At 40.6% G+C, this 27,550-nt stretch overlaps 1 protein-coding gene across 2 annotated transcripts in view; it reads left to right on the plus strand.

Moving 5' to 3' along the window:
- Positions 1-26,703, plus strand: part of slc38a4 (solute carrier family 38 member 4) — a 29,305-nt gene extending 2,602 nt beyond the window's left edge. The window contains exons 2-16 of one of the 2 annotated variants that reach the window (XM_081603955.1): positions 8,478-8,751; positions 9,554-9,644; positions 9,731-9,846; positions 10,921-10,994; positions 11,135-11,227; positions 11,960-12,041; positions 12,144-12,226; positions 12,370-12,428; positions 13,619-13,873; positions 14,788-14,867; positions 14,978-15,078; positions 15,577-15,701; positions 21,087-21,231; positions 21,751-21,848; positions 22,610-26,703. In XM_081603955.1, the coding sequence (XP_081460081.1) occupies positions 8,627-8,751; positions 9,554-9,644; positions 9,731-9,846; positions 10,921-10,994; positions 11,135-11,227; positions 11,960-12,041; positions 12,144-12,226; positions 12,370-12,428; positions 13,619-13,873; positions 14,788-14,867; positions 14,978-15,078; positions 15,577-15,701; positions 21,087-21,231; positions 21,751-21,848; positions 22,610-22,714 (1,632 nt within the window). In that variant the 5' untranslated portion in view covers positions 8,478-8,626 and the 3' untranslated portion in view covers positions 22,715-26,703. Of the gene's footprint in view, positions 1-8,477; positions 8,752-9,550; positions 9,645-9,730; positions 9,847-10,920; positions 10,995-11,134; positions 11,228-11,959; positions 12,042-12,143; positions 12,227-12,369; positions 12,429-13,618; positions 13,874-14,787; positions 14,868-14,977; positions 15,079-15,576; positions 15,702-21,086; positions 21,232-21,750; positions 21,849-22,609 lie in introns of both variants that reach the window. The other variant, XM_008401385.3, reaches the window with a different exon arrangement.
- The last annotated feature ends 847 nt before the right edge of the window (positions 26,704-27,550 follow it).

Raw genomic sequence — 27,550 nt, forward strand, 5'->3', positions numbered from 1 at the left:
GACGACATACCTTCAAGAGTATGTAGGGTAGCCATTTCCTCAGCAAGGCCAATCCTCTGTTTGCATCATCACCACAAATAGGAACACGTAGATGTGAAAGCCTTCTGAAGGTCAGTATACAAATCACAATCTCTCTGACAAATTTAGGACCAACCTGCAGGCTTCACTCTGACTTTGATAGACAGAGGCTGCTGGGTGTTATTTAAAAAGCGTAATTTCCTAAATTGTTTTTACAGAGGTCAGAGAGCTATATGAAAGAAGCCCGAAGGACAGAAGCAAGGCAATAGAATGCTAATTGTTTTTCCATTACCATGTAAAGCACCAAAGTTGTAGCTGTAGAACATAAGACGGTTCAAAGACTCAGCGAAGTCTTTGGCAAAAATGCATACACCTTATGACCGGAGAGATCATTTCAAGGGAACAGATTAGAAAAAGATTTTTAATTTGTTTATTCCAAACATCCTGCATTTAAAACACACCACAAAGATTCCAGTACCAGTACAGCCTGGATCACCAAGAGACTGGAATACCAGCACAGATTGGAGCACCTGCTCTATAAATGCTGGAGGCTAGCCATGGATATGTGCTTCTATTTGGCAGTGACCAGCTCTGAGATGTCAGTCAGAGCCTGCCGTGCGGCTGCCGGCCGAAGCTGAACTGATGTAGCCTGGACCGCAAACGACCAAAAGAGCTGCAAGCCAGATGTCGATTCAGTTTCAAGGGAGTGAATATCGATAGCACAAAGGATTCCGAGCGGCCTTTGGCGGTTTGTCAGGAAGCTGTCATCATATTCTGTTCAAATCTGGTACAATGAAAAAAAAGCCTTTCAGTGAGTTGAAATGTGGATAGAAACAGAGGCTGTGATCAAATCAGTGTGAAGTGCGTTCGCTTTTAAGTTTGATTGCTTTTGTTAATTTCGTGGATTCTTGGATTACTCTCCTGACGTAGTGGTTCAGTCATAATGGTAGATTGTCTCACTGAAAATCCCAGATGTTTTTAATCAAATTTTTTCTTTGCATGTTTTTTATCCAGAAATTTATGTTAAGACACAAATGCAAACATACCAAGATGTATTTGTGACTATTGTAATAACTGATCACTTGTATACTCCCAAGTAGAGAGCTCTCTTCTTTAAAGAAGCCAAAATAGGTCAAATTTTTGGAATCATGAACTTTCTCGTGCTAACTACTAGCCTGTTTGCTATTCGCTGTTTGCTCTATGCTATTCGCTGTTTGCTCTATGCTATTCGCTTTCTACAGAGGTTGTAGAAAAATTTTAAATTGAACTTTTGTGAAGCTGGAAAATACCTGATAAAGAAATAATGTTTTTTTTTTCCAATGCCTTCTTGTGTTCAGTTACATATAAGCTAAACTCAAGGTTGCTATCATCAGCTCTGTAAAAATGACATATTGCTAAAACACAAAACAAGATGCTGGCGTCATTTCTGGAATACACAACGAGAGATCGATAGCCTCTGATAAGATGAACAGAGGTGGTCCGTTGGGTTCATTGTAGACTAGGGCAAACCGGGGTTATGTACAAAAGGGCAGGATGATGTTTACTTTCAAGCCAGATAGCCTTGAATGTCACTTAAAGAGACTAAAGTCAGAGGCCTTTGATTTATTTCAGACTAATCTCTGAGATCATAAAACTTTCCATTCAGACAGTTTCTTTTTGTCAGAAATTTCTTTAGCCGTTGTTGAGCTTTTGTTTTTGAAACGTCTTTCGCAAAAACATCCCACGGTGACCAAAAGTCCACTGATCCCTTCCATCTCGGTGCACTATCCAAGGTGTGTTGCACCACGACACCACGGGTGTCTTTCTCACCTCAAATCACATGGCTGTTGGTTGTACAGACCCATTTATTATTGGTACATCCAACCTTTGAGTCCCAAAGCCGGCTAACCTTTACAAACGTTTCTGTGCTGTCGCTATCCATCTTGACAACTCAAAAGATTTCAATTCTCCCCAAGTCTGTAATCACATATCCAAGCAGTTGTTATTTCTTTGGGCCCTGACCCAACTCAAGTGGACAAATACAGCCAGCAAGATCATAACAGTTGCTGATCATCTGTGTCAGAATGTGTCAACCTTTGTTTTGAATGTCCACACTTGAAAGTGTCGCAAAGGCAACCGCCCTGCTCCTGGATGTTAACAAGAGTTGAAAGCCAGAAAGACTGGCTTTTTTTTCTCTCTCAAGCTACACATATGCAAAGCAGACCCCCCATTGTAGAGATGACTGCAGCACTGTTGGTTTCAGGAAGTGACTGAAGAGGTTGGACAGACGGGCTTCTCAAGAGAGACGTAGAAGGAAGTGGAATGCATTACATCAGAAGCATTAATGCTGTGTGAAGTGGAAAAATTTGTCAGCTGTTGGTTTTTAAGTTGAGAAAAAAATAATATTCCACTGGCATGAAGAAAGAAAATTTGAGCCAACACACATCGTCTGAGAAAACCTAATGATATACAGTACAGGTCTTGTTCTGTATCAGAAATCTCGCTTTGGAATTTAAATTTCATTTAGCTTTTTGTCTCATGTGTCATGATCTGCGGCTGGCCTACCATCATTCATCAAGTCCCATTATTTTAACTTTCATAGCATATGTCAGTATATTTCTTTCTTATTTATTTTGATGTTGTCTTAGCTGTTGTGTTCATTCCGCCATGTTAGCCACATGCTTCAGATGGTTTTTCACATTTCTCTCACAAAAAAAACTTTGACTAAACCTGAATTTAAAAAATACTATGTGTCTCTATTTAGCCAAGGCACTTATATTCATAAAATAAATGTTTTCTGGTCTTAGATTCTTCTAAACACCTGTAGCTTTGCCTCCAGAAAATCTCATTTGATATCTTATATAGACTTTTTTAGTCCAGGTCATAAAGAGGCATCAAAATAATCCTTTACTTTATCGACCAGCTGTTAGCCAGTTACAGTATTACCATAGAGCTTAGCAGTTATTTAAATCTACTCTTTTAACTTTTTTTTACATTCTACCTAAACTCCTGCCTGATTTCTTTTCCCAATTCTTGCAGTCAATTTTAATGTAGCACATACAAAAGAAACACATTTTGAACTCGAAGCAGGATATGGCAACACGTTGCTTTGATTATAATTCTTGGTATGTGTGGAAAATGCATCAATAGGCATTCATGGTATGTGTACACCTTAGCTTGGTGAGGGTCTGAGGTTAATATGTGATTATTAGCCTTTAACGCCTTGTGGTATATAGTTAGAGTATAATGGTACAGAAATGTAGTGACTATAGACTGCAAGGGGTTAATTGTGACGAGGGTTTTTGAGAACTTTTTCCATCCCAGCATTGTCAACCAGTCTGGTTTTATTCACGGACTTGTGACGTAGCTGTACAACTCAATAACTACTTTCTGTCCTACTTCAAAATAAGAGCCTTGAACATAGATACAGGGTGCTTGGCAAAAAGGACGTGGCTACAAACATCAATATCTAACAGCAGGTTCCAGCATTATTGTGACTTTGCCAGTTAGTCAACAACTTTTTCATAAAGCCATTCCAAGAAAATTGGGGCAGTACTTGTCGACGAGAGGTGGGCCCAAAGCAGAAGCCAGAGGCAATAATCATTTACATAAAAGAGACTGAAAGGACATGGAGGGTTGGACAGAGCACTCACTGTTCCTGTATAAACAGACAAGAACAGTAAGTAAAGCCACCTGATCATTCGATTTGAACTGGAACCCAAACGTGATACTATGAAATGTTTTTCACAGATCGTATCTAGTGGTGAAGTTCTCTTCTTCTAGCTTGAATATAGAAATGGATCCATGCAGTGGCGCAAAAAGTGGGTATGCAGCGTATGCAACGCATAGGGGCGCAGCACCAGAGGGGGCGCCAAAACCCAGTCTGGAGGGGGCGGTGAGCCAATGATGTTTTCCCATATACTTCAGCGCACCTTACGGTCCTTCACCTCGCGACAAAACGAGGTAAATGTAGCGAGTTTTACCCTTCACGTATCGTCGCCTCGGCGGGGAGGGGAACGAGTGAGCGTTGCTCCTTCAACCTGACGTAACTTCCCAGGGGGTGCCGATTTATTGGGGTGCGTACAAAAGTTCCAAGCGGAACCTTTGTATTTGCGTGTTTCTGGTACGCACATAAATCTGACACACAAACAACATCTGGAAACAACAGCGATGGACAAAAACGTTGCTTCTATTGAAACCGATCTGATTGGACGAAACTTTAATCCAACAAATCTATAATTCTTTTGTTACAAACTATTTCACTGAAATCATACAGTGTCACTGGTTTGTTGATATCCAACCTGTCAAAGGTTCAAGTATACTGTAACTATAGCAACATTCCAGCTGACATGTTGGATTAACATATGAATCTGAAGCCTTTAAACTGTCTTTAGGGAACATTCTGGAAGATTTTTCTGACTTGCGTTTCCAAATCTTAATGAAATACCATTTCCCCCATAATCTAGAGGCTGATGGTCGAGATCGAAACACTGGATCAAATATTCGTTCTGATTCTCTAGAAATTGGAAAAGAAACTGAAGCACTGCACTCATCCACTTCCTCCCAGCTGATAAGTGAGGCTGTTTTTTAGGTACGAATCAGTTCGGCAGTTTGCCCGCTGTACGGATCGTTGGCGTGTGTGTTCTCCGGCGTTTCGACACAAACCCCACAGAGATAAAGAACCCTCGCATTGACGCGAACATAACCTTGGGTAGAGCAACATCCCTGCAGCTCTTCCCTCCGATTGGTCAGGCAGCGGCACAGCCTACCCTACCAAACACCTGACGGTCACTGTCGGTGTGCAACTGTCCATGAGTGTGTACGGCTGACTTCTCTGTGTGTGTGTGCGTGTGCGTGTGTGTGTGTAATCAGTTGGTCATTATCAGCAAGTGGCTCTGTTTGGGGATGTCTCAGATCGGTACCAGAGTGTTTGACCGGACTACGTTTACCAGAGAATAAAACTGATGAACAGGTCATGTGGTGTGTCACATGATCAGATCTTGAGGGCATTGAGGGTATTTAAACCGATAGACCCGATGACTTCAGTCTGATGGTGGCAAATCTGGTGTCACTACCCTGTCAGCCCGTATGTCTGTCTGTCTGTCTATGACTATCTGTATATCTATCCGTCTATATGTCTATGGGTTTTTCTCTATTTATCTATCTATCTATCTGTATGCCTATTGTCGTGTCGATCTTTCTATCTGACCATCTCTCTATCTTCATGTCTATCTGTATGTCTCCCTATATTTCTATCTCATTTCTTTACAGGGGTCACGGCCCTGTCAGGTTTTTTTTTCTGCATTCCATGAAGGAGGGGCCCACACACAGTGGGTTCGCCCTCATAGGCTGAGCGCGGCCCTCCCTCCTCCCCTTTAAAACGCGACTTCTTACCTGAGTTTTACTAAAGAGCTGCACCTCCTCGTTTTAGTCGCTCGTCTGTCTTCTGTATTTCGGCTTCAAATAAAGTGCCTGAAAAGAGAAAAGCAAGGCGGCGGCCGGATCGGACCCTCTTTCAGAACCATCCCAGTAAGTGAGCCTAAATGTTCACTATGTTAAATATTACACAGAATGATTTTGGGTGAGGATTTTTTTAAAAACAAACAAAAAATAAAAAGCGTAGCGGCATGGCTGAGTGTTTCATTTTCATGTTTTCTCTTGCAAAATGATTGCATTTTGCGTGCGTGTGTTTTTGTTTTATTTTGTGGGAGGTCAAAAAAAAAAAAATGGAGCTCTTTTAAAAGTCTGACCCAGGCAATGCCAGAGGGGATTTTGCAGATGGCTGATGCAAGAGTTTGCGTTGGGTGGAGAACAGACGAGGCTGAGGAGAGCTATGAAGGAGTTTTCTCCCAACGTGTGTTTGGCAGAAATCACATTAATATATTCTGTAAATCAAAATGAAACGGAATCAATTGCAACCACTAGGTCTCATCATACTGAGCGTATTTGTGCATGCTCTGTAATCACATGTGACTTCTGATGAGTTTACCTTCTATCTGCACTCAAGCATGAAATCGTTTGCATGAGGAATCTGTGACGCCTCGTTTAACAATCCAGTTTATTTTTTTCAACCATCAGCATTGATCGAAGAAGATAAATGCATCTGTTTGATCATCTGAAGGTGACATACATGTGTAGTGTTCATAGTGCGCTTTGACTCACAGCTTCAGCAATAAAACAGGAACCATAAACAAACGAACCTTTGACAGATTTTCAGCTCGGATCGCTTCATGAATTGACTTCTGCAATCTTTTCTAGTTACGTTTTGTCTTCTCCTAGCTGTATACATTTTGACTTATTTTAGATAGTGCATTCCTCAGCGTTCTTCTTCTCATGTGAAATTAACCCGGTCGGACGGGTTGATCCCCTTCTGGCAGCAACAGGCGCAAAACTCCCCGTCCGGTTCGTTTCTGCGCCGCCATCGAGGCGGACGCTGTGATTTTAGGCGTTCCCGAGTGTGTGATCGTTGTGGTGATGGAGCCTCTAAATCTCCTTTAGCTGAAGGATTCGAGGTTCTTTATTATGACAGGGCTATGGAAACAGGAAGAGTGACAGTCGCTTAGCGATGCCAACATCATCTGCAGGAAAAGTGTCATGCTGTGGGCCAACCTGGTGGAGATGGAGCGATATATGTTTACTTTTGTTTGCATAATGATCCTGTTGTTGCTAAATAAAAAGCTTTGTGCTGGTTTCCACTTGACTCTGTTTCATGCTGCTGCAATATGATGCAAATAGTCTGTTGCCCAAACACTTCCTTCTTGAAACTGTTGTTGATTCAAACACCTTAATTTTTAAGCTCAGATAACTTGTGGAAAGGAGCTAGTATGATATTTAACTTGTATAAACAATTGGATATTTGATGTTAAACGATTAATTTTATTAATATTTGATTTTTATTTGAGTTTTAAAGAGCATGAAGACACTTAGAAATGGATTTAAATATGTTTTATATTAGTGGAATAGTTTACAGTTCGACTCTTAGGTTAGAAAAGCAGTCAGATTTGCTAATTGTTAGTAGTTCCTCTTAGCATCACATAGCTAGCAATGCTATCAGCCTGTAATTCTGATAGCATTACAACGTCATAGCTGTTTCTTATAGATATCAGCAGAAATTAGCTAGAAGCTAGGAATGCCATCATGTTGGCTCATAGCTACTAATGCTATCAGTTTCTATCAGCTGCTTTCTTGAGAGGTAAGAAATGTTAGGACAAGAAGGAACCTTTTAATTTTTGCCTAGTGGAAAAAATTTGTTTCTGTTTTTTTTTTTTTGTGGAGTGCGTAGATGTGCCACTTATTGGTGTCATTTAGGCAGAGTGGACCAACGGTACCATATGTTTATTGCAACTGCTGAAGTTGAGGAACCCTGTATGGTTCTTCTTCGTTTGTTTATTGAAATTAACCGGTCGCCGAACATGGGTACTGAGTTGCTGGTTATATCCAGACATGTAGTCAGAGCAACCTGTATGGAATACCTGAAGTCACTCTTTGTAGGGAAGAAAAATAATGACATGTCTTTACAGTTGGTGTAGTTATTCCCATAGCTCAAACTTACTCGGTTGTTTGTTTCTTCTTTGGTCGCCGTGTACCGTAGTGGATCTTTTTCCTCGGACTGAGTCAAAGAGTTCTTTGTGTGAAACACAAACAACACTGTAAATCATTTTAGCAGTAGCTGCATTAGAGTCATGCCTGCCTAATTCCCTGGCGTTGACCTCTCGATTACATAACATATTGATCAGCAGCACAGACGGAAAACAGAAAGTAAGTACTCAGTTTGGCGCCTCCTGTTCTCTGGTTAAATTTGTAATAAACAACAAGTGAAAGTCAACATGCACTTTGATCGTTGTCGTGTCCTAAGCTTTGGTAAGGCAACGTCTTCATTTCAAAGTTATTCTTGGAGATGTAGAACTTTTTTTCACAAGGGTGCTGCTAGAAATCAAGGTGATTAAATCCATAGTAACATGCTTAACCCGGGTTTTACTCAGGGCTTCTTGTTTTAATTAAATCCTATGAGTTCCTCTGAGGTGATCCACCCAACAGCAGGAGACACTGTTCCTTTTTTAAAGCCACGCTGGGCTGCACATTTTGATACACCCAACTTTTTAGGAGAGAGGAATTTTTAGATTGGCATTTACAGCTAAACTGGAAGGAAGCCAGACATGATACAGCCTACTTACATAAGTTAGAAACGCTCTCCTCAAGGTAGCGCCAGAGTGGATCATGGTTCCAGAAAACTGTTTGCAAGGTAGGTAGCTCTGTTTCTCTTCTTCATCAAGGCCAAAAGGCTCTGCGGGAGGCTGATAAGACGGCCAACATGCCGCCGTTCAGGTCTGCAATCAGCTGCATATTGCCACTCCTTTTCGTCAACTTTTCGCTTTTAGCCCTTTAGGGGAAGACGTGTTTGGGTGAGGAACTCTGCAGGTCTGAACAGAAATCTGAATAGCCGAGACTTACATTTGTTCTTTTCTCCGTTTTCCTTTTAGGGTTTTTTTTTTTTTTCATTTTCTAGGGCATCGACATTCAGTCAAGCTTGAAGAAGAAACATTTTGCGTCAACTCTTTGTGACGACTGAGCGCCGAACAATCGACCGAAACAAAGGATCCTCGCCTCTCGTCCCGCTGCCTCCGTCATAATGCCTGGAGTTAGGGAACTCATGGAGCTGAGGAGGGTCCCCACGGAGGCTGACGATGATAGCACCACCAGCTTGGAGGAACATTTCAGAGGCTCCATTGATGTGGAGAAGTCCACCATCGCCAGGTCAGCAAAAAAATATATATAACCAAATGGGGAACCAGAGGTACCTTTTTGTTACTCTGGATATTTCAGAGCATCAAAGTAAAAACAGAAAGCATTTTCTCAAATGACAATTATTAAAATATTGAAGGAAAGAAATCTATCCAGACCAACCCAACCCTATGCAAAAAAAAGTATTTGCTCCCTAAATCTAATCCTGTCATCAAGTGTTTGCTGTTTCTGGTAAGGAGCCATTTAAATATGTCTGGAGGCTTTTTGGTCAATTGTTGTTTGAATTCAACTCAACGGAAATCCAGGCTTTGACTGTGTCACAAGAAAACCTTTTATTTGCTGTTTTGGGAGGCGATGGATGGGGTTGCCATTCAGACGTACACTTGCTGGTGTGTTTTAGATCAGTGTTTTGCTCCATAAGATAGTAAGTGCTCTTGATTTCTCCTTCTCAAAGATTCTCCAGTAGAGAGCAAAATTAATGATTCCGTCGCTCAGGACAAGTCGTCCAGGTGCAAAAGCAACATAACAATCTTCAGGGTCTTTTTCTGAAATGTTGCATCCCGTTTTAAGTCAGATGTAACACACACACACACACACACACCTTCCAGAACCAGAGACTTTAACTTTTGTCTCCTCAGACTAAAACCTTTTTGTAACTATGTTGCACATCAGCTCAGGTTACATTTTTCTGATATGAACATTTGTTTGATGATCTGAAATATTTCAGTAACAGATGGAATCTGTGAAGGGCCTCCAGTACAGTCTGTAAGATTCCAGTGTATCTTAAAGATTTGCTTCCTTCGTCTTCCAGCAGTCAATACATAGACGAAAATGACGATGGGGAAGATGACAGGTTCTTATCAAATGGGCTGATGAAGAAGAAGAAATATGAGGAAGAAGAATATGTAAGAGAGCTCATCCGTCACTACAAGTATTTAACCAACATTAAAATAGCGAAACTGTAAACTCTCCCATCTTTTCTCTCGGCCAGCATCCGGGCCACGCCTCCTTCGGCATGTCGGTCTTCAACCTGAGCAACGCCATCATGGGCAGCGGCATCCTGGGCTTGTCCTACGCCATGGCCAACACCGGCATCGTTCTCTTTACGTAAGTCCAGAGGCTCCTTCTCGTTGCATAAAGAGTGTTGTGACATTTATGTGTGCATGACTCACACTGGGGAGTGGCGTTGCTCACAGGGATATTGCTAATGTGTTTATGTATTGACCCTTTGCTACTGCGTCACTTAATCATGAGGCGCCATGACGGACGTCAGAAGTGAGGGACGGGAGTGTTGAACGGAGCAACTGAGGTTGATGTTTCTGCCAGTATAGCCTTAGCTTCTACTTGTTCCAAGTCGAGCTAGTTGGAGCTCAAGATGGCGGTTTTTACAAAAGTTGGAAATAACCTTCTTCCTCCTGATGTATTTGTTGATTTGATCAAATCACCAACTTTGCCTGAATTCACACTGCATGGCTCATACCACTACGTTATAAACAATGTTTCCCCTTACACCAGAGCTGACTTAAACGCATACACAAGCTTCAGCTGTCCTCAGTAAAAGTTATTCAAGAACTTTTTCCCAACCGCGCAGCATCTATGACTATTTTTAAAGATCAATCAACTAAATAAAAGCGACATGAGGTTACCACCTGGTAGTTTTGATGTGCGGCCATGGAGTAGGCCGCCTTCTGAAGAGCTCAAAAGGTCAATAACATTCGATCATGTGTTGGTTTGGATGAGCGTTAGCTGTTGTCTTCTTGTTGATTGGTCCAACACCGGGTAGCCCTTCCTCACCGAGACTGGCAACATCTGTCCTCAAACATTATTATCAGGATCAGCTATGAGGCAAAGCTCTACCTTCAAGTCCCAACAGGTTGGGTTGGATCTGCTGCTGGCGGCTGCTCCAGCTGTACATGTTCTGTTCCTGTACTTCCAGTATCACCCTGCTGACACAGTTAGGCTATTTTCAGCAGCCAAACGCCTGGATGAGTTGGCATTGCTCCGTCATGACTCTACAAAGGTCATGCTGGAACCATGCTAAAGTTGACAGGACACCGAGTCCCATGAGGCCAGCCAGTGTGTCACCAAACGACACACATCCCAGAGAGACCTTTTTGTCGTATTTAACTGAAAAAGCATGAAAACGTGCTTCATCGTCACTCTGTCCGTCTTTGTGTGCAGAATCCTCCTAGTCGCTGTGGCCATCCTCTCCTTATACTCCGTTCATCTTCTCCTCATGACGGCAAAAGAAGGAGGTTGGTGTTGATACTTAACATGCATCTTGAGGACGTGGATGTGTTCTCTTGTTTTATTTGAACAGTTTCTTTTTTTAAGTGGGTGGGGAAAAAAGAATACACTTGATTGTCTTCATGTTTCTGCTTGTCTGCATGGGCAGGATCTCTGATCTACGAGACGCTGGGGCACAAAGCGTTCGGTTGGCCGGGAAAAATGGCTGCCTTCATATCGATAATCATGCAAAACATTGGAGGTAAATGTGAATTCGTAGCACATGTGTGAGTCTGTCTGGACCTGGTGTTAGAGTTCATCTCGGGTCAAATTTATCATAATTGGAGCCTTTCAGGAATGTGTTGACATGCTTCCAGCCACGTGCTTATGAGAGCTTTAATGCAGTTTTATCTACACCCACACTGAATTTAGAAATGTATATTTAGAGATGTAATTTAATCAGAGTACAGGGTTATGTGATTGACACCTTTCACAATTAAAATGAAAGCATTGGATTATGGGCGAAAGATCAACACAAAGTAATGCCTTTAACAGTGAAGCTGAAGGAAAAGATGCAACTTCCTCTGAAGTTTGTTAAAAAAAACAACTTAATATTCAAAAGTGAATATGTTGGTTTGGATTTGTCTTTAGCCTCTCTGCGTTAACACAATGCACGTCTCCATCAGCATGATGCTGCCAGCACCAGGTTTAACCCTGGGGGAAAATAGGAGGTTTTTGCCACACCTAGCATCTCGTAAACATTCGCTTGTGGTAAACCTGTATGGCGCTTCTCATGAATTTCCTTTCAAAAACGGCTTTCTGTTTTTCCCACACTCTGTAATAAAGACCAGATGTGTGGAGAGCAGTTTAAGTCGGAGGCCTGTTTCCCAATTAAGCTGAGGATCTCTGCAGCTACAGTTAACTATGTTAATGACTCGGGACGAATTCATGCAGATACAAAGTGTTACCTACCGTTGTCCTTGTCCTCTTGCAGCCATGTCCAGCTACCTCTTCATCGTGAAGTACGAGCTCCCTGAAGTCATCCGAGCCTTTTTACACTTAGAGGAGAATTCAGGGTGAGGTCTGCTTTCAGGGATCTTCGGCAGTTTTTACTTTTTTTTTTTTTTTTTTTAAGTATTCCTTGATCTCTTGGTCTTAAACCTGCGTTCCGTTTGCAGGGAATGGTACCTAAACGGAAACTACCTGGTGGTGTTCGTGTCCATCGGAATTATTCTGCCGTTGTCGCTCCTGAAAAATCTGGGTAAGGACAAATCCTGTTTTACTGCGTTGCATTTGTCCAGCGAAGTTTTCACTGAAACAAGGGGAAAAAATATTCTTAAGTAATTACATAAACAATAGAAATGGGTTATAATCTAAAACGTAATTCATTTTTCCTCTCTTTAGGTTACCTGGGCTACACCAGTGGTTTTTCACTGTCTTGTATGGTCTTCTTCCTGGTTGTGGTAAGTTGAGCCTGTTCATAATTTCCTGTTAAATTCTTTTTTTTAGGAAAAGATTAGACTTTCTTTTAACATGTTACAATGCTTTATAAAAGTTAGAATTTGAGTTAAAAATTGTGAATTATGTCTCAAACAATGTTTGACACAATTTAAACCTAAAAGTAGAAAACAGTCTAGAGTTGATTACTTGTTACCAAGTTATGGCAACATTCCATGCCGACAAGCGCATTCCATTAACTTATTTTTATTACAGCACTGTCACTGCATTAATTTAATCTTCTTTCTTCTATTCAGATTTACAGCTCTCCTAAAAGGTAGCTAGCCAACATGGAAATAAGTTTTTCCTGTTTGAACATGTTAGGGTTTGTTAAAACCCCAGGAATCTGCAATAAATGAAAAAAAAATCACAGTAACAGTCAGTAACTCTCTACTTTACAGCCGTAATCTGGAAGAAATTGAAAAAAAGAAATTGTCAATGAGAAATCATTTTGGATAAAAATAGAGTAAAATGCATTCCCAGGGACTAAACTTACAGCTAATTCAGTCAAGTGAATTGTAGTAAGACTGCGTCACCTGAACTAAAGCTTATAAAAATAAAAAACTATGACTATATTAGAGTTTCATTGTGCTTTCAAAATTAAGCTAACAGTTCAGCTAGCATAAGCCAGGTGTATCTTTGCGGATCAACAAGCAGTTTATTTTCATTTAGTCTTTGACTTCCGACAAAGAGCTAAAGTTTGCTATTACATAACATGAAAAAAGAACAAAAAAATCCTTTAACTGTTGGAAATGTAAATTTTCTAGCATGTTAGCTTGCAGCTGCTAGCTAGCATGCTTGTTCAACCACACTGAGTGATTGTTTCATTGTTTCCTGTGCCCTCAAGTTGCTGAAAAACAACATTGGTAACTTAGCTAGCAAGATGGTTAGCTTACTAATTAGTGTTACACAGTAATACATGTTTTTTTTTTTTGGTAACTATTTGTATTTGTGATATAAACAGATAAACAATGTTATGGGACAAATAATGTGGCTACATAGTTGAAACAAGGTTTTTATATACAGTATTTTTTCTTACTTTGTTACTTGAATCAAACTAAGCTGTTTTTAGATCAGTCAGAACTACTAAACTTGTTTGGTAAATCCCAGTTGATAAGGTTTTTTTTTTTTTTTTTTTTTTTTTTACTTCTCCTAGATTATCTACAAGAAGACCCAGCTGCCCTGCCCTCTCCCTTTCATGTACTCGTCCAACCTCAGTACGAACGCCAGCGACATTTCCAGGCTGTACGCGCTACGACACAACATGTCGCAGATGGACTTCTCGCGGGCCGACGTCTCCCCAGTGGTCACCAGCAACCAGGGCGACCACCACACCACGAGCGTCCACTTTGAGCCTCACCCCGACGACGAGGAGATGTGCAGGCCCAAATACTTCGTCTTCAACTCTCAGGTAGGGGGCGAAGGATGGCCAAAAGCATTCTTTTCCGCTGGGGTCTACTTCTAATAAAGGCTGGATTCCAGGTGTTTGCAGAGACATGTTTGGAAAAGGCGGGGTTATTTGAGGCGTGTCTTGGACTATTGCGTGCTTATGGATTCATGCCTGGGCTCTTATAATCATAAATCATGATAAGATTTTGGCTTTGTGTGGACTTAAGGTGAGTCACCTCTGATTCATAAAGGTTTGCAGTTTTTACTGTCCGGGTTCCTACACAAGTAGAAATCCTAAATTCTTTCTAAGTATTTTAGGAGAAGCAGCCTTTTTCACCTTTGACCTGAACGCATAACTCACATGGCAACCAATCAGAATTGAGCCAACCAAAAACAGAAAAACCTGTCTCTACTCTTTGTGCAGGGAACCAACGTGACTTAGGAAGCACAGAGTAGGTGTTGTCTGTTTTAGTATATTTTCCACGTTTTGCCACATGAAACAAATTTTACTGCATTTTATTGGCTATTTTAATACAATAATCACAATTGAGACATTTTTGAATTTGTGTCCAGACCAACCCTGCCTCAAGCTCACTCAGATTAGATGGAGAGAATACCGTTTACGTCTTACTACAGAATCTTAATTGGAAATAGGTCTGGACTTAGACTAGGCCATTGCTATACACCTCCATGTTTCAGGTAGGGTGGCCAGGACTAACTATGCAAAGTTTTAAATCTAAACATTCATTTTCATAGAATTTTGTTTGTTCTTGGAGCATACTATGCATTTATTTATAATATTTTCCATGAATATAGAACTCGGGTTCTAATCTTTGGCGGTTTAAAAGTGAAAACTCTTGTTTGTTAGCATTTGTTGATGCATTTTGATTGTAAAGCTCATCTCTTTGCTTTATTTTGTTTTGTTTTGACCCACAGACTGCGTACACTGTCCCCATCCTGGCCTTTGCATTTGTCTGCCATCCTGAAGTGCTGCCCATCTACAGCGAGCTAAAAGAGTAAGCGCATTTTCTTTTATATTGAGAACTATCGTCCGCTTTTTAAGAAAAAAGTTAAACATTTAGCTGCCGTCTGGCGTTGGATAATTATTTGTTTCCTGTGTTTGCAGTCGCAGCCGGAAAAAAATGCAGAGCGTCTCCAACCTGTCCATCCTGGCCATGCTCATCATGTACATGCTGTCGGCTATGTTTGGCTACCTCACCTTTTATGGTAAGGCCAGTGAGCTACGTAAGATGGATATTGTAAGTTATTTTAATAAATGAAATCATAAATGAAAACCTTTTTTTTAATTTACTTAGTTTATAGTCAAAATTGACTTGATATTTTAAGAGTGACAGAAAACAATCAACCTGTGAGTAAATACTTTTTATAAGCACTTTATCCAAACAGTTAGCATGCTAGCTTGAGTTATACTTTGCAATCTGCAGGTAAAATATACACCTCATACTGCAGAACATCCTTTGTCTAAGAGAAGTTTAAAAACCACCTTTTTATTTCAGCTTATGTTCAAAATTGACAAAATCTTTAAGAGTGACAGAAAACCATCTGTGAGGAAATGCTTTCTACAAGCACTTTATCAGAACAGTTAGCATGCTAGCTTGTGCTAAAATCTGCAGGTAAATTTAAGTCCCTCCAGCTAAAGCTAACTGCTAACTTTTGGGATTGCTTAAAGTGTGACATGACTGCTCTGTTCCACGTCTGTTGCAGACTTTGTGGAGGCCGAGTTGCTGCACACCTTTACCAAAGTTTACAAGTTTGACACCATGCTGCTCCTGGTGCGCCTGGCTGTCCTCACCGCCGTCACGCTCACTGTCCCCATCGTGCTTTTCCCTGTGAGTACGCCACACTTTGAACACAGCAGCGCTGTGTCTGTTCTGCTCTGTACGTTTTCTTTTTATTATTATTTATTTAATGGGAACTCTTTTAAATAGAGCACCGCCCCTTATTGCAGTGTGGCACGACATGAGATTTCAGTCGGTTCCACTTTTCATTTCAAAAGGTTACAGTTTGATTTACGTCAGAGCACTTAAGCACACGTAAACACACACCGCCCTTTTAAATGTTAAAAGCTAGGTGTGTGTGTGTGGTTCTCCTTACAGAGTGTTCGTTCTATTTTTTATTTATTTTTTGTCATTTTCTGGATGGACTGTTTTTTTTTTTTCCGCTGCCATTCTGGGCAAATGAGTAGAACATGTTGTTCGGTGTAAACTCTTCCTGTCGTCATTCAGGAACCCAAGCACACAGCCTATGGTCATAAAAACCCACACCTCATTATTGTACCGACACGCATTTAACGTCATATCAAAGATTTCAGCACTACACACCGTGCCGGCTAGTGTTTTTTCTCAATGTCTGCTCATATTGGGTCACATGACGTGCGGCCGCCAAACCTTATCGTCTTACTCATATTCATTCACACATGTGCCCCTCTTCCTTCTCCATATATGGTCACAGGATAATTTTAGACTGCCCCTTATCTGACACCAAGAGAACAAAAAAAAGCACAGGGCCCACTGGTCAGTGGAAGTTTCCTGCCTCCTTTAGGCTCCAGAACACACACACACACACGCGCACACACACACACCCATGCACACTTGAGATAACGTTGAAACATTATGTGCTTGTACTGAAGTTGTAATTACAAATGACTGCCACTAAGGGGCAGCAAGTTTACTTTTTTCAGTAGTGAGCTGCAGTATGTAGCATGGTAACTGTATGCTGCATATTGCTGCTTTATAAAAAGTGTTGTTTCACAATTTTAGTACAACAGTAGCAAATGAACTCTACATCAGCTTTTCATTTAGTAATCAAGCTGATATTTGGGTGTTGTCTTTTGCTTTGTTTAGCTGTTTCTCCTAAAGCAAGGTGTGGGAGGACTCCAATGTTTCCCACCCTAACAACTGAGCAGTGGAAAAACCCTCACCCTGACCTCCTGCGAGAAATCAGAGGCAGGGAACCGAGGACAAGCAGGCAGGGGGAGGATAGTACATTCCTCGACATATCTTGTCTTACAATCCGCCGCACTAGGGTGTCCGTTCCTCGAAATGTGTTAGTAATGTTGGGAAATCAGCTTCTGGGTGCTTTGAGTTGGGTGAAATGGCTTATGAGGACACAGGCTTGGCTTTAAAAGAACATCTTAGCCAAAACACTATTATAGTGAAAGGAAATTGACCCGGAATGCGACTTTTGGCTGCAGTTGAAAGCTGTAACTAAGCTGGTCACTACATGTAACTTTTTAACTAGCCGTTACACATTTTAACAGAACTGAGAGCAGCTAATAAATTCTTTAACAGAATGTGCCACGCACTAGATAACATATCTTCAACTTTACAGTGTTTTATTTTAAATAAAAATAATTGTAAAAACATTTCTAATTTATGGCAAGAAGGAAATATTTAGCAATAGTAATGTTTCTTTACATTTAAATAGCAGAAGCATGCTAGTTTTAGCTTTAGCTAAAATACATGTAATATTTAGCCTAAATATTACCTTCCAGTAACCGTGTACCGCATAGCTAAGCTATTTGTGCTTAACAAATAAATATTTGGAAAACCTTAACTTAGCTCAAACTAAAGCTAACGCCTCTTTATGTTTTTGATAAAAGAACATAAAAGTTTAATAAGCACAGTTGGAATGCATGAATGCAGATTTCATCAAAAACGTCATCAAAATCTCATTAAATCTTTTTGAGTGCTTTCAAAACCTGGTTTTAACCTTTATACAACTGCAGCTGTAAAAAGACACGAGTCAGTGGCTTTTTACATAAACTAGTTCTAATGAAGAGCCTGTCGCTGTCAGCATGCAAATAAATGAGTCGACTTAGAGCCGAGGGAGCGCAGTACTCCTCTGGTACTTGGCATTCTTATTAGAGAGTCGCAGGTGTGCAGAGTTAGGAATGTTTCATTAACCCACCATAACTATTCATTCTGTAAATTAAACTGCTGCTGCACCGTGGGGAGACTGATATAGAAGAATGTGCAGCATTGAACCCAAAGAATTGCTTTGTCTCACCGTTGTTCTGCCAAGTTTCCGTCCGGCTTCCTGAATCCACCTGGCAGGTTTTAAAGGAAAACGCCGACGACCTTCAGCGAGAGATTAACGCTAGCTTTGTCTGCCGACTGTCCTCGGCTCCCGTGGCAACGCACTATGTGTGAGCGAAGACAACGCATGTAGATGTGTGTGCAACCTGAAAGCACACGTGTGTGCTGGGGTGAACGGTCACATGAAGGGCAGACGCCAACGGCGCCCGGATCACACGGGGCTTTTCCTGGGATCTGGTACATAATGAAAGGGCTTTATGTGGAGGCAGACATGTCCCAGTTCTCAGGCCAACCAGGCCACGGGTGAAGGCCGCCGCCATCTTACCATCATAAACATTAAAATAGTTGTTTTAGTAACGCAGCTACAACACCAATAGCAGCATCTAAATGTGGAAACATGAGATAGAGATGTAGAAAAATATTGAAACGTGAAAATTACAGACAAAAATTACATTAACAAATCTAAAACATGCAGAAAATTGTCTTATTAGAAAATCTAAAATATTATTAAAACGTTTAATCAGGTAAGAACAAAGTAAATCATGGTTAAAATTAATTTCTGCCTTGGTAAAACTTGCCAAAAAAAAGGGAAAATTAGCTAAAATTATAGAATTATAGATTGCAGTTCTAGCAAAATGAAAAATTAACTTTTAACATAAATGAAAAAAAAATAGTACATTAAAATGCATTTAGTTTATAAATAAATTTCAAACTGCATGGAAAAGTTGGTATCAAAAACATTAATATGAAATTTAATACTCAGCTATTTTAACATTCAAATAAAGAGTTAAACTGTGTAGAACTTTATTAGCCGATTAAAATAAAACATCTTTTCATTCTTGGATTTCTAAGGCACTGAATAAAATTACTTTGCAATATAACAAATAAACATACATTTGAATTTCACTTTTAAAAAATCTATTTACTTAACAAAAACTACATTACTCTCCCATTTGACAATTTAATGTCAAATGGGAAAAAATCTGTTTTCTAAATATTAAATCTTTAACATTAGTTAGTTGGTCCTGCAGTGAGCCAGTGTCGCCACTAGAGGGCTCACCAATCTACCCATTGAGTTCTGTGTTTGTTTTGGTTAAAAAGGAGAACTGCTCTCTTTCAGAAGGTTCTTGTTTGGGTGTCTAGTTTCCGTTGATGCTTCAGTGCCTCCTTAGCCCACAAACCCTTTGAGGTGACTTTCCTGTTGAGTATTTTTACTCGTGAGGGACTTTTTAACGTTGCTGCCGATACTTTCGATTCTCACTTGCCTTGTGCGCCGACAGTCGAGCCACATGTTTACCTTAGCGAAGCACGAAGCAGAAATATGGTTCAGATCTTACATCAACCTCAGTGTGTGTAGTTTGTGTTTCACTTTACTCGGGTGTGGAGTGAAAATACGACCGTGTGGGCAGGTCCATACAGCAGACACCTTGTCCTTGGTTTGTTTCCAACAGACCAAAGCCAGATGTATCCTGCCCAGTTCGGCTCTACAAGTAAATACTAAGGAGCAAAGTGTGTAAATATCACACGGTGAACTCCAAAGGCTTTGTGCCAGGTAGCAGGCCTGTGCTGAATGCTTTGGTGCCATGGAGAGAAATGCAGCATGCAGGCTCGACTTTTCCAGGACGACCAAATTATGCACAAACCCCTGGGAAGGAGGGAGGGAGGAAGGAAGGCTGGTGAAGATCTTAGATTTATGGCATGATATGAGTTTTGGAACAAATGGAGACAATTTCTTGGCAGTGGATCCAACGGTGTAAGCATCTCAGTGGCACCTTGGTTCAATCTGGCACCACAAAAAATCAAGATAATTAGAATTTGTACTTAGCAGTGAAGCATAAATAAACCTCTTCTTTAACCCAGGCTTAAAAGACTTGAGCTGGGGAAGATTTGATATGACCTGGCCTCCTTAAGATGTGCAAGTCACGACTGCTCAGTTGTTTTAAAGCGACACACTTGGGTAAGAAAGGTAAAGCAGAACGATGAGTAAGAATGAAAACTGCCAACAGCAGCTCCTGCCCTCCCTCCCTCCCTGCATTTTTAGCCCGCCCTTTTCTCGTTGTTGGCTGATGCAACCTCATAGTCCCATTGCGCCGCGAGAGATAATCCCCAGCCTAAAACACCACTTCCTTTCTACCTTTCCCCCTGTGACCCGCCAATCCACAGTGCCTCTGGTTTCTCCTGATCCCCACAACCTTTCCCCCAGTGAGGAGGCTTAACCAGCAAAAAGGTGTCTTAGCTGGAATCTGCTACTTTACCTCCCGTCTTTTCTTAAACAAACACACCCAGTTCAGAAACATACCCGCAGACACCAAGTCTGAGAAAGGGAACATTATTCTAATGTCTATTTTGAAGGAAGAAAGTCACAAGGCTGGCAGAAGGGGGGCCTAAATATAGATTCATGCTACTTATGAGGCACCGTGTTGGTCTATCACATAAACCTTTCATTAAAGACGGTAAGGTTTGAAGGTCTAATGTGAAAAAGTTTGAAGAGTTGGGATGCAAGCTACGTTCACACTGCAGCCTGAACTGACCAAAATATGAATCTTTTGCCCTTGTGTGACCTTTATCTGATATTTTGATGAAAGTCTGAGCAACACAGATCAAATATTCTACAAATGCAACCCCGACCGCTTGGCTATGTGGTCCTCAGTCCGACACGCATTCGATCTTTTCAAATGTGACCTTGTGTTTGTACGTACAGGTAGCATTCATCTGACCTGTGTGTCACTGACAGTCGACAAATGTCTTTATTCTGCATTCAGGAAGAAAAACAACCACCATGGCGGACAATAATGAGATTTAAGTTAAAGTGCTGGTTCTGGTTTGACAACAACTTTAAAATCACAAGATACAGTCCACCATTGCTGTTCATTTTTACTTCTGCAAACACAGCAATTTCGCTACATGTGACATTACTGTGTCCTCTACTGCACATGCGGGATGCTTTTAGGTTGTTTCAGGTTCACACAGGAGATCTCATAAAAGTGGCATTTAATTGTGAAAATAAAGTCAAAAAATTGGAATTGAGCGTTATGGCTTGCAGTGTGAACGCAGCCTAAAACGCGTTAAAATTCACGTTAGTGTTCGTGAAGCCTCCTTTATGTCAGATGGATCTGTAAAGTTCTAGATGTGGCAATCAAGTGCAACCCCTAAACGCTCTGACTTGTTTCCTCTCAGATCCGCTCCTCCATCACCACGTTGCTCTTCAAGGGCCGTGACTTCAGCTGGACGCGCCACCTGGTGATCGCCGCGCTCATCCTGGCCTTCAACAACATGCTGGTCATCTTTGTTCCCACAATCAGGGACATCTTTGGCTTCATCGGTAAGCCCTGACTCACGGTTTCTTTTATTAGTCTCATCAGTCGGGTGGACACATGAAGCTACCGACGGCAGACGGTCGACACCTCAACGCTAAAAATAATCCAGTCATTTAAACCTCCTGCACTCAAAGAGAAGTTTAGAAGTGCCCTACTTTTTTTTTTTTTGCTTACAGCAGGAAGAACCGCAACCTAAATCGTCAAGGGTCTCGCTCTGCGAGTCATGACTGTCCTCGGTGCAGTTTTAGCTTGGCCGGAGGAGCATTCTGTCAGCTTTTCTGCTTGCTCACTCAATATCTAATAGGGCACATTCTGTAGGAGGGCAGGCAGTTGGGAAGTAAAGAGATATCTGCTGAAGCAACGGGAAAACTACTGCAACCTAACCTACAGTTAAATAGTAAACTATGTATTGTCAGCGCACAATATGAAGAAAATTCTAGTCCTCACTTACCATAAATTGCAACCTGTTGAGTGCAACCGGGTATTGCGTGCTTTAATGAGCCCTTCTTCCCCTCTGTCTGCAGGTGCTTCTGCAGCTACAATGCTCATCTTCATCCTTCCTGCTGCCTTCTACCTCCGCCTGGTTAAGTCGTTACCATACAACTCCTGGCAGAAGATTTGGGTAAGTGTGCACTGCCTTTAGGTTTATACTGCTCTTCTAAGCTCTCTGTCTTTCTCCACCAAGGCTGAAAGTCTTTGTCTTCTGACCTAAAAATGAGAGAGTTATTTCAGATAGAAACTAGAGATCAGGCCTGAAATCTGGAAGCAGTGGATTGACTCAGAGCTGAACCTTCAGAGCCACATAAAGACAGTAACAAACTGGGCCTTCTATCACCTGAGGAACATCTCCAGGACTCAAAGACTAAGGTCGCAGCGAGATCTAGAGAAATTTTTATCTTTAGTCGCATTGATTACCGGAACAGAATCAACCTTCATGACCTCTCAGGTTCTGGTTCTGCTCTGCATCGCCAGAACCAGAACCAGAACCAAACATGGAGAAGCAGCATTCAGCTTCTATGCACCACAAACCTGGAACAAACCTCCAGAAAACACCCAAAACACTGAGTTCCTTTAAATGTAGACTAATGGCCCACCTGTTCAGAGTTACTGTTGATTCATAATAACTGGAACTTTGGTCAATATGCTTCATGTGTATTTGCTTGATGATTTTTATGATTGCATTTGACAAAATGTAATGTTTATTGCTTGTTTCATAACTGATGACTTTGTGATGTTTTTATGGCATAAACCAACTGCCTTGTTGCTGACTGTGCTAAACTAATAAACTTGAGTTGACCGATAGGCAGGGAATACATCTTCAGGCGACCCCAGTTGATTGCCTCCTTACCCAGAATCCATTCTTGTTCCCGTCTCTCTCTCCAGGCGGCGGTCTTCCTGGCCGTGGGGGTGGTCTTCATGATTGGCAGCTTGTCGCTGATCGTTCTCGACTGGATCAGTCACCCACCCGGCACCAGCCACGCCCATTAAAGACCCCTCCTCCTCACTTTTGGATTTATATTTAAGAAAGCAGCAGTCATCCCTTTTCCAGCCACACCACAATCTTCATCACTTCCCTCGATTGAATTATTCAGAAAACCTTCAGTGTATGGACCGGATGTGCTGCATCCACAGAACATCATTTGGAGGACTTTTTTTTTTTCTTTTGTACGTTAGAATGTAACAACTTCAGACTTTGACGTAATACGCCGTTACAGGCAGTCTGGAATCATCTTTGCGATGGCGATATCGTACTTCCAGCTGTGAAGATACTGAGCAAATCTTTCACTTGAAGAACAGAATTGTGATTGGACCGCAGGGCTGGAACAGGTGATGGCGTTTCCCGCAGTTTTCCTCCTTCTTCTAAAATTAAGCTACATTTACAAATGGAGTGTGTCGTCACCCATGAAAAACAAGCACTTCGATTACTTTTCACTTTATGCGGAGATGCAGTAGACACCCCCACTCATAAAATATATGCACACATATCAATACGTGTAATTCTACTGTCCATGAAATTAATCAACGAAGACGGTTAAGCGGAAAAATTATCCTTTTTTTCCCCCTGCCACTTACATTTATTTAAAAAAATAAAAAAATCATCAGAAACCTTACCAAAGTCTGCGTTCGTCAGGACAATCGTCTTGGCCAGCTGCGTACAAGAAGGTGCTTTTCAGTATTACTGTCATACAGAACTCTGAACATGGAGGAGACGGATGTATATAATCACCTGTAGCTACTGGATTAAGTAGCATTGTACATATCATAGAGTTCTCTGTTGTTCAGGTTACGCGAAGACGAAGGGTCATTTCAAGCAACATGCCTGCTGCAATAACCTATCAGACACATAAAGTAGGACTAGACTGCTGGACGGAGAATCACTTGTGTTGCTTTTACAGAGTTAGCTGAAACATCCAGAGGTAACTAGAGTTTCATCAGCGAAAGCTGAAATAGTTTCACTAAATATCCATGACATCTCTTGTCATGTATTTGTATCGTTACTCTTAACTCTCAGTTCAAACCTTTATCATGTGAATGCTACATTTGTAGCCAAGTTTGCAGCTACCTGCTGATATTAGGCTGGAGACCGGCTGGCTTTTCTAGAAATTGAAGCTCGGATTTGGAAATGATGTCAGAGCCGAGGAACAGCTCATTACTTTAGCTAGGTACCCGTTGTACGTGTGAGGTGGCCACATTGGTTTGATGTTGGTGATTGATGTAATTAAAGTTTCAACATGTGGTCCAGTTAGGGTTTTTTCCAACTTGGAAGAACTGGAGAAACATATTTTTCTAGCCTCAGATTTGAGGTGGTAGCTGTACATCAACAGAATATTGAGAGGAAAACTGAACAAATGGGGGCAGATCAGATGCATGCGAAGGCCTATACTCAAAAAAATAACTTCTTACATTTTTTTAATTTCACACTTCAGATTTAACTATTTCACAGTCAAACCAATGAACTACAACTTTTAGAGAAAGTAGTGAAGGATTTCAACATGGTAATAATGTCTGTTACAGTCAGTTATAGTCAAAGTAAATGCTATGCTAATCGGTGTTTGGTAAATGTCTTTGTAATGCTTTTGTACTAAATCGGTTTTTAAGGAGTAACTTGATTTGCAATTGTCTTTTTCATCATGATCAAAAGCTACAAATAACATCAGCTGTCCTAAAGCATTTAGTTTTAAAACCTCCAATAATTACCAGTTATCAATCATTTGGACAAAAGTGGGCAAACACAACGTCTAAATGTCAAATTAAAACATCTTCCCATTTTAGCCATGGTATCATGAATAGCCATCAGCTGCATGCTGCACATTATCAATGCTATGTTTCCGAATTCTTCATTAGTGCAAATTTAAAGCCACTACACTTAGACAGATATTGGGCTATTGTTCATTTAATTTTATATTTATATTTTATAAATCTGGAAAGTCATTTATGAAGCTAAGAAAAGCTCTCTTAAGAAAATGCTGCATATGAAGTTAATGTTACAGCTACTTGCTGATGATCCTTGGCAAGAAATCAACTAGCTGTTTACACACAAAACTATTTTATGTTCTCAAATTCAAACTCTCAAATGTAAGTTTTTACAACAAAAAAATGTTTGGGGCGGTTAGAAATTTAAAATGAATGTTATACATTTCTAAAGTAATCCGTATCCGTTTCCCCAAAGTGCTAACCCTTAATATCACATTTTTTTCTAAAGGATTTTTCCATTTCAGCTATGCTAGCTTAACCGTCTCTGGCTGCTAGCTGTACATCTAGCTCATAAATGTAAGACATTTTTGTCTTTCTGCCTTAATTTTTGCAACAAATTGAACAACATGTAGTTGTTATTTCTCGTAAACACAAAATAGCTGTTCTTTAAACTGTGATATTTCAAGAGAAGTGACATGTTAAAACGTACCTGTGTCACTCACTGTTTGGCTAACAACACTGTTCAGTCGCTAAGCTAAAGTCCGTTACTATTCAGCAATTTGTTGTTGCAACGGCCTTAAATGCCTATCACTACATTTTAAAATGGAGACCTAAATTGTGCCTTTCGGATACTTTTTATTTCTCTACATTTTTGGCATTTAAAACACGTGCCTTTTGTAAAGTAGTTGGTGACGACATGAGAATCTCAGATTCGTCTGATTCCACCTTCAATCATTGTGCCGTTATGTGTCGCGAACACACCCCTGCCAAAGTGGACATTTATAGATCCTTTGTGGATCTATGTACGTGAAGCAAATAGATATTTCAAATGAAATAGTGTATTATGTGCATGTTTTTGGATTACAAACGTGGTCTTTTTTTTGGACAATTGTACATGCTGTGTAAATAATCTTTATTTTATGGTACACCGACATTCATCGCCGTTGAGTGGGTTGTGGGGGGTTGTACTTGAGAAGCCTTTTACAATCAATTGTTTTGTTTTTAGTATATATATATATATATATATATATTATATAAATGTGGATGAGTGTTAGACTTTTTTTTCTCTTGCTGTATGACAGTAGCTTGCTTTTTTTCTCTCTCTCTCTATGCGATGCTTGTACATTTGTAAAATGTTTTCTCCTTACACACATATTTTCATGTTTTAGCTCGACCTTTCCGGATCAGAACGCCTTACATCTATTGGATCACAATAGCATTATTTTCCCGAAACACAAATCAGAATTAAGGCAGTGCAGTTCAGTTACGTTCTGGGTTCAGTAAAGCTAAATCATGAAAGCAAAGACAATAATTTCTTTTTCCTCAGGATAACAAAAATGCACAACAATATTTCAACTCCCCGCTGTACCGCGACAATCGTTCAAAGCTGAAGGTCCTATCTTACAGAGGCTTGCAATGTGTATCAGTGCTGTCCTAGAAACATCTTTGGTGAAGTTTCATTTTGTATAACTTTACTTGAATCAAAGCATTTCTTAGCCTGATGAAGCAAAGATGCCTTTGTTATTGAAGAAGTGCCATGAATGTTCAGTATTGATTTTACGAATGTTTTTTGACCTCAGTTAAATGTAAGAGATTCATCGCCTCCTCAGGTTGGGTCGTCTTACGAAGAAGTTTAACTACCCACACTACACATTGACCCTCTAAGTGTCTCAGGTCCTCGGTCTGGATTCATTTGTCCCCCACATGTTTGCGTACAGCGTCGAAGAATGTTACCTCAGCCTATGCTGTACAGACGGACGCATTTTGTGCTGGCACAGACAAACGGCCTCCTTGTGCTTTTCCTAAAGCAAGCACCAGCAAATGCCGATTCGAGAGAAGGGTGAACCAAACCACCTGGGCCTTGGTTTTCTACGGACCCTCAGGCACAGAGAAGCACTGGCTCAATGTTTTTGCTGTTCCCAGTGTCTTTACTCCCTGTGGATCAGGCTAAACGTTCAGATTTGTAATTTACTTGGAGAGTGTTTTATTATTGTTTTGTTTTTTTTTTGTATCAGTGATGCCGTTTCATTACGATGAACAATAAAAATGTTATAAAAATACAATTGTCTCATTTTTTTAATGTGTTGCTATTATAAAGAAATAATAGCATATATTACAAATACAGGGTCTTGCAAGATTTTCTAAATTATCACTGGAACTTCCCTGTTTGCACCCAGGATCGGAGGGACACTGGTAGATGGTTTGCAGCAGATTTTTACAAATAAAAGTATCAAAACCTGGGTGATTTTTTATTCAACTCTCTATGCTGTGTACCCCTAAATAAATTCCAGTGCAAAATTTCAACAATTCAATGTCAATAAATACATGAGCAGCTGTTAAAAGGTTCGTAGAAATCCTTATAAAGACTTTGAAGTTGTAAGACCACAGAATGGAAAATAGCCAATCACTTTATGCAACTTTATGTTGGATTAAATCTATAGAAACATGGAACTTCGACTGAAAGAACTAAAATTCCACCTCATCTTTTTTTCAGCAACAAATTTAAAAGTTTCAGGGATTTCTAGTCATCATTTGCATTTCCAGGCCATCTGAGACCCGTTCGTTCATTTTATGGCAGTAATTTCAAAGCTTAACCCTTGTGTTTAGAAATGGGGTCCAACCGACCCCACACCCGTAAAACTTGTATCAGTTGCCACAGTCCTCCACGTTTGCCTCAGTCCTCGCACGAACAAGGGTTAACTTTGCAGCAAATTCTGCAAATATTGGTTTTTTTTAGGTAATGATAATTCCAAAGTAATCGAGTGTGAACTAAAAAAACATGTAGGGTTTTTTCTTCTACCCGAACACCTCGTCTCATGGGTGCTGCACCACGTTGGTAACCGTTTAACGCCTCTCCCCCGGCCCCGCGTCTCCACACCTGAAGTGCATTTCTATTTCAGTTAGTGGGTC

Source organism: Poecilia reticulata, chromosome 23, assembly GCF_904066995.2.
Source record: "Poecilia reticulata chromosome 23, P_reticulata-male-v2, whole genome shotgun sequence".
NCBI classification, from domain to species: Eukaryota; Metazoa; Chordata; class Actinopteri; order Cyprinodontiformes; family Poeciliidae; genus Poecilia; species Poecilia reticulata.